Source organism: Neopelma chrysocephalum, unplaced genomic scaffold (assembly GCF_003984885.1).
Source record: "Neopelma chrysocephalum unplaced genomic scaffold, ASM398488v2 Primary Assembly neopelma1_136, whole genome shotgun sequence".
NCBI classification, from domain to species: domain Eukaryota; kingdom Metazoa; phylum Chordata; class Aves; order Passeriformes; family Pipridae; genus Neopelma; species Neopelma chrysocephalum.
In genome coordinates, this window is record NW_020897798.1 from 82,663 (window position 1) to 93,537 (window position 10,875).

The 10,875-nt window shown below is 52.6% G+C and overlaps 2 protein-coding genes across 5 annotated transcripts in view; both read right to left on the reverse strand.

Annotated features, from left to right (window-relative positions):
• Positions 1–1,081, reverse strand: part of CERS5 (ceramide synthase 5) — an 18,917-nt gene extending 17,836 nt beyond the window's left edge. For 3 of the 4 annotated variants that reach the window (XR_003536791.1, XM_027699063.1, XM_027699066.1), the window contains exon 1: positions 829–1,081. Coding sequence is in view for 3 of the 4 variants with exons in the window: in XM_027699063.1 (XP_027554864.1) it covers positions 829–1,019 (191 nt within the window). In the remaining variant the exon portion in view is untranslated. The remainder of the gene's footprint in view (positions 1–828) is intronic. The other variant, XM_027699064.1, reaches the window with a different exon arrangement.
• Positions 1,082–4,647: 3,566 nt separating this feature from the next.
• Positions 4,648–10,875, reverse strand: part of LIMA1 (LIM domain and actin binding 1) — a 25,686-nt gene continuing 19,458 nt past the window's right edge. The window contains exons 7-11 of the mRNA XM_027699056.1: positions 10,563–10,599; positions 9,243–9,395; positions 8,815–8,930; positions 6,389–6,522; positions 4,648–5,903 (exon numbers count right to left, since the gene is read on the reverse strand). Of these exons, the coding sequence (XP_027554857.1) occupies positions 4,904–5,903; positions 6,389–6,522; positions 8,815–8,930; positions 9,243–9,395; positions 10,563–10,599 (1,440 nt within the window). The 3' untranslated portion in view covers positions 4,648–4,903. The remainder of the gene's footprint in view (positions 5,904–6,388; positions 6,523–8,814; positions 8,931–9,242; positions 9,396–10,562; positions 10,600–10,875) is intronic.

Here is a 10,875-nt window from a genome sequence, read left to right on the forward strand (position 1 = left end):
TAAGGTCCCTTCCAACCCTTAGAAATATTTATAGAATATTCTTTAAGGTCTCTTCCAACCCTTAGAAATATTCTATAGAAATATTCTATATTCTATTTCTAAGGGTTGGAAGGGACCTTAAAGAATTCCAGGGGCAGGGACACCTTCCCCCAGCCCATCCCACCCGACCAAACGTTTCAACGCAGAAATTTACGGTTAAATCAATGTTTAATGAACCACCCCACCGGGAATACGAAATGTCTCGGGCCCGCTTCACCTAACGGGTTTCTTAATTAAGCCGCTTTGCTAATTAGCGCCTATGTCACCCACGCGTGGCTGGTGAGGGATCCCCGGCGCGGATCAAGCCCTGCCCCGGGGGGGGTGTGTGAGTTAATCTCGTGTTTGTGGATGTTCAAACAAACAGGGAATCCCGAATGACACCTGTCCGGGGGCAGATAAGGCGATCTGCGCCCACATCCCGCGGGAGAGCCGCAAATTGTTTAATAACACAGCGGGGCCATGTGTGAACGAGCCCTTGTTTCCTCCTCCGGGAGCTCAGGGGAAAAGCGCAATAAAAACCCGCAAGGAAGCTCGGCTCCCTCAGCCACCCCCGGGCAGGAGGGGATAAAAGCGAATAAAAGCGAATAAAAGCGAATTTCTACGCGAAACGCGGCGCTTTCCCAGCGCTGGAGGGGCCCCTCAGACCCCGCTCCCACAGGAGCCCCCCGGGGCTCCCTCATGTCGCGACAGAGCCGAGCGGCGCGACAGCTCGCCGGGGTTACCCGACGTCCCTTTTCCACTCGGGGGAGCCCCTTCCCGGTGCCCCCGAGCTCCCCTCAGGGGCCTCACCTCTCGAAGAGCAGCCGCACGGCGAAGATGCCGAGCGCCAGCGGGAAGGCGGACAGGACGTGCGCGGCCCGCGGGTACTGCAGCCCGCCGCCCGGCTCGCCCGCCAGGTCCGCCCACGTCACGTTGTGCGGGAGCCAGAACCGCTCGTTCCAGAACCAGGCCCGCAGCGCCGCCGCCGCGGCCGCCGCCATCTTCCGCCTCCTCCTCCTCCTCCTCCCGCCGCCGCGCTCCGGCGGCCGCCACAGGCACGGGGGCGGGGTCTGTTGAGGACACGCCCCATCCGCGCCCCGCTCCGCCAATCCGGGCGCCGTCAGGGACCCCCGGGGAGGGGCCGGGAAGAGACCACGCCCCCTCCTTGGCGGGCTCCGCCAATCCGAGTGCGGCCACAGATTACGGGGGAGGGGCTTGGGCGAGGCCACGCCCCGCTTCGTCTCGCCGCGCCACTGCCCGGCCCCGCCTCAGCCCTCAGGGGGGCGTGGCGGAGGAGGCCACGCCTCTCGTGGCGCCGTCCAGCCAATCCGGGGCGCGCCACACTAAGAAACGGGCGTGGTTCGGCGAGACCGCGCCCCCCTCTTTAAACAAGCCGCGCCCCTCATTCGTCATCCCGCCACTCCCGGCGCCTGCCGCAGCTCACGGGGGGCCGCGCCACAGCCCGTACGCGGCGGGGCTTGGGAGGCGACGCCCCCTCATCACCCACCACCCAGCCACGGGGGAGGGATGATGTCACCAAGCCACGCCCTTCAGTGTCGTCACACGCAGGGCGTGGTCAATATCAAGCCACGCCCACCACGGTAAGCGGTGCCGTGTCTCTGTGGGCGGGGCTTTGTGTGACCACGCCTCCCCCTCACTGGACCGTTATCCCGGCGCAGGCGCAGTGAGGTGGCGCCGCCTTCCCGCCTCTGCGCACGGCCCCGCGCGGGCTCCTGAGGGAGTTTCCCGCCATCGCCTGAGGGGACGGGAACCGCCCGGCGACGGAGCGGTATAAAACACGGAATGAGGGGGGCACAGAACCACCGCTCGTTAATTAATATCCTGTCTTCTATCGGTTATTGATTTCTCACTTCTCGTGCTAATTAGCCCGCTTTTTTTCAGTAGAAGATAGAATACTAATTAATGAAGAGAACTATGTAAGCCAATGGGTACAGAATCCCAGAATATCATGAGTTGGATCCACCAGGACCAACCAAGTCCATGTGCTGGGCCTGCACAGCCCCGAGAATCCCACTATGGCAGGGGGTGGAACTGGGTGGCTCTTAATGTCCCTTCCAACCCAAACTTTTCCACGATTCCACGATATAAATCCTCAGCCCGTGCGGGGAAGGGCCCAGAGCTGCCAGAGCAGCCTCCCATGTGTGAAGAGTTTATGGCAGGATCCCAAGGATTAGTTTTACTGACATTAACAGAGATGCAGTTTAACATTTACAGCGACACAAACGCTGGGCTGGCAAAGTTTAACATATTCCTTTTAGCTCGTGGTGAGGTTTGACATGAACCACCTCATGCACAAACGATCCATCCTTCATTTAATGGCTCTTCTGGCACCTGTCCAGTCAGAGAGCAAATTAAACGGCCCATTAAGCACTCAAATACTCCCATAACTAATAGATTCAAGGATGGAGTAATTAATGAGCTGCTCACTTCTTTTTTTTTTTAATCAAAGCAGTGCTGATTTCTCCTGGAAGATGCTCTGCTGGTCTGAGTGACCAGGTGAGGGTCCTGGTACCTCAGAGACGGCTCAGATTTAACCAGAAATATTGATTTTGTGATTAAAATCTCTGCTAAGTGCAGCCAGTGCTGCTTCACTATCACGTAACCGGGGAGACGCCGTAAAATCCAATCGCGTCTCCTAAGAAACAGGCGGTTGGCACATTCCATAAATCCAAGTCCACATGGAATATTCTCCCCTCCCTTTTCAAACAGCACAATTTCCAGTCAACTGCTTCGTCATTTACGGAAATCTGACACCGAATGGAAGACAGAAAGGTGACAGAAGATTGCACAGCAGCTTTTGGAGTTTTCCCTCGGCCTGTGCAAGTCACGTCTCACTTCTCCCTTAAAAAGAAAGGACAGTGAGCAGTCGGTTGTGGAGCTGCCAATACCTCCCAGCTGGGCAGCAGGGCTGCTTTTCCCCTCCTGATATCCTTGGCACACACATGGGCAGCTTCTCACGCTGCTGCAGGACTTTCCCTGCTTTTCTTCTGGCTCTTTATCCCCATCTCTCCTGACCAAACCCACCTCAGGCTCAAGTTGGGAACTGCAACACGAAGCAGCTGGTGGGAAAGGGGACAAAAAAAAGCCCTCAGTTGTCCTCAGCTGCCCTGGAGAGCCACCTGGAGCCAGGAGTGGAAGTGAAAAATCCCTGGATGTCCTTATTCCTTCTGTTCTAATCCCTGTTCTACGTTTTCTTGAATTCGAGAGCAGAAACTGCCTCTGGGAAACACGGACACACAGTGTCACCTAGTGGCACCATCCCCATCCCGGGCTGGCTTCCAGTGACAACGCTGGAATTCCAGTAAGAACACCGGGAATTCACCCGTCTTCTCCCTCGATCCCTTCACAGACCTGGGGAGAAGGACTTGGGGGGGCTGGAGAATTGGGATTGTGACCTAATTGTGGCCCTTCCAGGACCTGAAGGGAACCTGCAGGAAAGGGGGAGAGAGAGACTGTTTCCAAGGGCCTGGAGTGCCAGGACATGGGGAAGTGGCTTCAAAGTGCCAGCAGATTTTAGATGGGATTTTGGGAAGAAATTCCTCTCTGTGAGGGTGGGGAGGCCCTGGAATGCATTTCCCAGAGGATGCTCCACCCCTGGAAGTGTCCAAGGCCAGGTTGGAGCAACCTGGGCTAGTGGAAGGTGGGAATGAGATGATCTTTAAGGTCCCTCTGGCCCCAACCATTCCAGGATAATTCCATGATTCCCACAGGAGATGAACCCAGGCTTCAATTTTAATGTAAATGACCGAACTTTATTGAAGGGTTTTTCGGCAGCAGAACTGTTAAGAAAAGCAGAATATTTTACACCTCAAGTATAGGTAAGAGCTAATCCTCTTGAGAGTACAGTACAAATAAAAGCTAATACAAAAGGGCCTCTTCCTCCTCCTCCTCCTCCCCCCCCTCATTCAAGAATTTATTATTTGTAAAATAAACAAAGTCAAGTTTAAAAACGTTCTAAGCCTCAACGCTGGTTGATTCCAGAGATTTTGTTTTTGCAATGCAGCATAATTTCACACCTGTAAGGAAAAGATTTATGGCAGCTTGATACAAAAACAAAAAAAAGACAACAAAACCAAAACAAACAAAAAAAGAAAAAACTCCAAATGAGTATGAAATGCAGAAGTAATGCCCTGCAGGCTGCTCAAAAAAGTGTTCAGTTGTCCTCAAAAGAGACCTGGCAGCCGGCACAGCTCCGGGGAAAGCACTAAAATACACGTGGGTCCAGCAACGGGCACCGTTCCAGTTGGGCAGGGACAGAGGGGCTGAGACACAACATTCACATTGCACTCGCTTCCAGACGCTTCCGTCGTCGGACGCCACGCACGGAAATGGTTTTATTATTAAAAAAAAAAGAATCATATAAAAGCCCAGTTGTGCCCTTTGCATGTATTAAAGTGCATTAAGTGACCGTTTTTTTTTAAAGCAGGCCAGAAAGTCCCTTTGAAGTTGGTCCCTAAGCACTGCAGGAGCATTTGTAGTGGTACAAGTGGCGTGTTCCAGAGGGCCTGTCCCAGATCACCACGGCGGAATTCCACAGGCTGTCGGTGGAATTCCATGGACTGTTGGTGGAATTCCATGAACTGTTAGTGGAATATTTAAGCTCAAAGGGATGAGACAAGCACAGGACAGCCCCGTTCTCTACCTGCTGAGGGTGTCCCACAGCCGGACACTCGTTCCCGTGCACCCAAAGAGACCCTTTGAAGGCTTCCAGAGTTTCCCAGTTGAGATCATTTGGACGTGGATTCCCTTGACGTGCAGTGTGGCATCGCTTCACGGAGGAGAGCTGCTCGTTAAAGCTAAAAAAAACACCCATTTCCAAAGGCCCAGCACCTTGCAGCAAGTTTTCTAGTAAAAAAAGGCCAATTTATTCTTCGTCGTCATCATCATCCTCATCTTCGTCTTCGTAGTAACGGTTCCTTTTGATCTGCTCTTCCACCGACAGATCCTCCACGTCGTCGCCCTCCCAGAAACCCACGTCCTGGGATTTGCGGTGCTGGTTCGGGGAGGACTCCTTGGCAGTCACCACGTGGGCCAGGCTGGAACGTTTGGGAGAATTTGGTTCCGGGAGCTCTTCCTCTGGGATTTCCGGCTCTCCCCCAGCGTGTTCCTCCTCGTCTGTCTCCACACCCCCCTGCCCGTTCTCCACGACGCCGAGCTCGGATGTTCTGACACCACACGACTCCTGCTCCTCCTCCACGTTCTTCTCGACGTTCCTGTGCTCGACCTTCTTTTCCTTCTGCTTTTTCTCCTCTCTGTCCAGTTCCTCCCCCTTTCTCAGCGTGTCCCTCTCAGCTTTGGGAGGGGAGGGCGAGTTCTCTGCCCTGTGGCCCTTCACGGACACCGTTCTGAACGAGGCCGCCACCGTGAAGGGGCGGCTCCTCTCCTTCAGCGAGGAGGACCTCCTCAACTTCTTGAGGTCCAGATCCACGTCCTCCTGCACATCCGGCTTGGAAACCTCTTCCTCCGGGGGCCACTTGGGTTTGAGGACCTTGATGCCCTCCTCTAAGGCACTTCCTTGGACGCTCTGGTCGGAGGGAGGGGGCCAAGCGATCCGCAGCTTTTTGGTTTCTGCCGGTCTCTCTTCTCTCTCGGGCACGGCCGAAGCTTTTGCCTCCATGCTCGCTGCCAGCACCCCGACCTTTGCAATGGGGGTGTCCTCCACCCCGGGGCTCTGCGGAGCTTCCGTCGTGTTCACCCCGGGGACGGTTTTCTCCGGGGATTCCTCACCTTCCGTTTTGCCCACCCACAGCTCCTTGTGCTGCTTGTGCCCGAAGCCCTCGTCGTAGTTGCCTTTGGATTTGAAGAGCTGGTTGAAGTGGGGTTTGCAGTAGATGTTCCCCCGCAGTGACGCGTACGTCCCGAGGCTGGGTGGGAAAACAGAGTCAAACATTAGAGAGCTCAGGGCCACCAACACAGGCCTCTGCTTCAGCTGTGCCACTGAAGAGACTCAATCCCACTCTTCCAATCCATTCAGAAGGAGCTCACAGCCCCCAACTCTGCTTCAGTTGTGTCACTGAAGAGACTCAATCCCACTCTTCCAACCCGTTCAGAACGAGCTCAGGGCCACCAACTCTGCTTCAGTTGTGTCACTGAAGAGACTCAATCCCACTCTTCCAACCCGTTCAGAACGAGCTCACGGCCCCCAGGGTTTGCATCCTGCGGGGCTCTTTCCAAGAATTCCTCACCGAGCTGGACATATTTCCCCCCCCACACACATAAAATCACATTAAAATTTAGAAACTGCATCAAAGTGCAGCACCAGGCCTGTGTAACCACCCCTGGGATGGCTGCAGTGTGGCCTCCAGCTCAGCTGAGGAAAACCCCCTTCCCAAGCAGTTCCCAAGGGTACCTGAGCTTGCTGTTGCAGTAGGAGCAGCGGAAGCAGCTGATGTGAAACACCTGCTGGTTGGCAAAGAGCCTCTCCATGGGGTACACGGTCTTCTGACACCCAACACAGGTTTCCTTCATTGGCAACTGGAATTTCTGCGGGAAGGAGAGGGAAATGTGGGAGCTGGAAAATGCAGTGGCCTCCTGAGCTCTCCCAAACTGCAGAGAGTGGGCTCTGGTGGGCAACGAGGGAGGAAGAGGCTCCACCAGACCCCCGGGGCTGCTGTGGCTCCACAGCCAGCCAGGATTTTACCCCAGTGAGCTCCACTTGAGCAACAGCTGGGAGAGAACAATGAAAACACCAGAGCTGAGCCAGTTCCCAAAAGCTGTGTGACCTCTCCCTGCAACCTCAGCTTTTCTCGGTGGAAAAATGATGAAACATTGAATTACAGTCAATATGAGACTTACCAAAAAGAATAAAAACAGTGCAGAAAAACTGAATCCTGGAATGGTTTGGGTTGGGAGGGACCTTGGTGATCATCTGGTTGCTGTGGGCAGGGACACCTTTCACTGGAAGAGCTGAAGCAGCCTCAAAAGGTGGAGGGTGGGAGAGGAAAGGAGTGAAACTCTGGCCAAGGGGGGAAGGTACTTTGCAGGAAAAATTAAATAACACAGTGGAGAAAATTGGCAGTTTGAGGCTGATTAGTTGATTACAACTAATTTGGAGAGAGCTCAGGCTCCACACCCTGCCCAGACACACTCAGAGCGTGGCTTTTCTTTGACAAAGAATCACCTCCTACAAACTACAAACTTACAAAAAGCTTTAAGGGAAAAAAAAAATCTGATGGCTGAAGAAAAAAACAGGAAGGTCACAGGAAGACATAATCACAGCAATTTATTTATAACAGTCCAGGAACAATGGTCAGGAACGAAAGTTACGGGACGAGGGGGCAGATTGCTGAGGGCAGGGCCAGTTTTTGTCACAGCCAGAAAGTTTGCTGCCAGTTTAATTCCATTTTAAATGGCATTGCTTGAGGTTACAGTAGATTAAAAAGTTCTGATTGCCACAGCTTGGCTACTGAAATTCAGAATTCCTCTTGAAAAAAGAATCCACAATTTCCAGGTGGAAAACTCTGAATTTTGAGTCACTAAAGGAAATCTCAAAAAAAAAAAAGAAGAGTTTACTGCCACAGGGAGCAAGGCAGCAACAATTTGCTTGGCCATTAAAAAGTCTTCTCCCTGAAGGTTTAAGTTTTCCATGATGGCCTTGGTGGGTCCTGGCACGTCCTTCTGCAATCACCCCCCATCCAAGGAGAGGAACTTACTTGCACCCAATGGGCCCTATGTCTGTGGAGAGGCGTTTTTGGGGGGTGAAGAGACAGGAATTCCCTCCTGGGATGCTACAAAAAGGAGCTACAGGAGGAAGGAGAGGCCCAATAAACGTAAAAAAAAAAGGACTGGAGAGAAAGCTGAGAGTTGAGCTCACATTAGGAGGGAAGCAGGAGGCAGGAGGAGAGGTTAGGAACCAAGAGCAGGAGACAGAAGCTGGAAGAGACAAATAGGAACCTCAGGTGAATAAAAAGCAGCTGGGTTTCTATCTCACAGTGCAGCATCTAAAGCAGTAACAAGGCAAAAAGGCTAAAAATGGTTCTAATAATATAAAGAGAGCAGAGAGGACCAGGAACAGGGACCACACAACTCCTCCAGGCAGCTCCAGCTCCTCACCCACCCTGGCACGCTGGGAAGCCACATCTCCCTGATCTCTGAGGTCAGTGCTGTCCCTCCCAAAGATGGGGAAAAGCAACAAAAGCCCAGTTGTTTCCTCAGGAGGGAGCCAGGAAGTCTGTGGCAGCCCAGGGGGACCCAACTGCAGACAGCTCATGTGACTGGGAGCTGCAGCGGGATCACCACGGCCAGCGCTGCCCGTCGGGGTCTAAATCAGCTTAACAAACACATTCCTGGCCCAAAGTTCTCCCAAAGTCTGCCCTGGAGAAACTGGAACATCAAAAACCCCTCGGAAAGCCCAGGCTGACCTTTCCAGTGTCAGTGCCCTGACTATGGAGCTGCTCCCAGCTGCAGCTCCCTCGGGAGCAGCTGGAAGAGGAGGGTGGGAAGCCAAGTCTCTGGAGATCTGAAGGCTCTGGAGATCATTCCCAGGAGCTCAGGGAGCACTGACAAGCCCCTGCCACCACCCCCTGCTCAACCCCTGCTCCCACACCGAGGAGGAGCAGAGTCTGTGGGACAACAAGCAACTCCTGACCCAACCTCTGGAGGAAAACCCCCTTCTGAGGTGTTTAAATTAAATTATTCCCTCACAAGCACAGCCTGACCAGACATGGATCCACTTACTACCAGGCCTTTGTGCCCACATTGAGGGGTTTCAGCATCAAACAGGAATTTCAGCTGTTTTTAACCCCCTGAATGTCTGAGATTGAAGAGCTGTGTTACCTTCACGGCTTTGGGTGGGGAGGTCTCAGCCTGGGCAGCTGCTCTGGCACCCACGTTCTGCTGCTTTGTGCCCACGGGTTTCTGAGCTTCTGCCTCACTCTCCGAGTTCTGTGCAGCTGAGGGAGCAGAGGAGGGAGAAAAAAATGCAATTAGAGTGAGGCTTTAAAGCTTTAAACCACGGGCAGCTCGTGCTCACAGGGCCCAGCAGAGCGTCAGTCTGGGTTAAAAGGTGAGGAAGCCACACTTAAAAAAAAGTGTTCAACCAGAGCAAAGAGGGGTTACAAATGTCTTAAAATTACAACTGCAAAAAATTCTGAAGGTGGGAGAAGTTCTTATGAAGTGGGAGTTGGGCACAGAGCAGATGTTTAGCACAGTTTGTGTCATCTGAGGGGGCTGAGCTGGAGCATCTCCCACAGCCCCGAGCTCACCGTGGCCGTCCTCCAGCAGAGCAGAGGGCACAGAAAAGCTGTTCTCACCTGCAGGAACCTGCAAGAGAACGAGACAATGAGCACCCCTGGCCTTCTGAGACCTCAACAACCCCAGGAACCCACCAGGCTGAGACAGGGACAGACCCCAAGGGGCTCAGGGAGTTTTCTGTGAGGCACCAGAGTCCAGCTGAGTGTCAACAACACTTGTCTGCAAGGCAGCCAAGCTCAGAGCTGCACAGCTCTTGCAATGTTCAGATCATGTCACACTCTTCACACACACAAACATCACATTTCCCCCTGTTTCCCCCCTGTTCCCCCCCACACCTTGATCTCCCACCCTCCAAAAATCCTCCCTTGCTTTGCTGAGGTTCCTCCCGGGTTTTCTCTCTTACAAATCCCTCGACCTCCCCCCCATCCAGCACATGTCCTGGAAATCTCGTGGCTCCCTCCAGCATTTGACCAACCTGTGACATTAAAACATTCAGCTGTGCTTATGGAGAAAAAAAATCAAAGAATAATTTAAAAAAGGAACAGCTGAATTCTAAGAAACTTTTGGAGAACCAGACACCTGCTGGGACAGACGTGCTGGATGTACATCCTGTTCATCCCCTTTTGGAAACAAATTCATATTTAAAAAAAAATTAAAAAGAGTTGGATCTAAACAGTTTCAGACACTAAACAGACTCACGGAATTGTTTGGGTTGGAAAAGACTTTTAAGATCATTGAGTGCAACCATGAACAAAACGTGTTACAGGTAAAGCTCTTGATGCAAAGTTCTTTATTAAACTTGGCACTATTGCTATTAAATCAAATAGTTTTAAGTAGCTACACCGAGGACCTAAAGCACAGTAACGAGATTAACTGCAAATCATCACTAATTCATTTTAACGGCTGAAAAGTCCACTGCGAGCAACCGAAATTTGCAAATTAACGAGTTAATGAGGAGGCAAATTACGGCCATTAACATACTCTGGTCTGCTGGAAAAAAAAGCTCCGTGGGCAGATAATTCCCATTTAAGAGGCTGCGACAGTCACTGTGACAGTCACACCCCTGTGGCCCCGAATCTGTCCCGGGGGCAGCTCAGAAGTGTCTTTTGTTTCCTCCCAGCGGCTCTAATTAGGCTCATTCCCAAAGTTCCCTCTTTCCAAAGGCCAAGCCTGGCTCCCAAACAAGGTCCCATTCAGGTTCTCCTTGCACCTGGACACCTCGACTCTGCACTGAGGGATTTTATTCAACCCTTCCACTCGCGAGGGTGCAGAGACTCCGCTTTAATTCTGGTTTAATTCTGATTTAACAGGTGCTCTTTTAATTAACTCACCTCTGAGCACGGAGCAGTTGGACCCAGAGCTGCTCAGCTGCCAGGGAGGAGCAGCTGAAAGCCAAAGATTTGGCCCCTTGCCCGAGGGAGGCTGGAAAAGCTCTAAAAGCCCTCCTGGCATTAGGCTGCCACGTGTTCAGCCTGGCTGGGATACACAGTACCCCAATTATTATGATTCAGCTGCTTTTATCCCTGTCTGCCCTCCCCAGCTCAGGGCACAAAATGCTCCAGGCCAATTCACAGAGTCTCAGTTTACAGCTGGAGCTCAAAAAGCAGCAGCAAACCCAGGCTGCCATTCCCAGTTTCCTTAAAA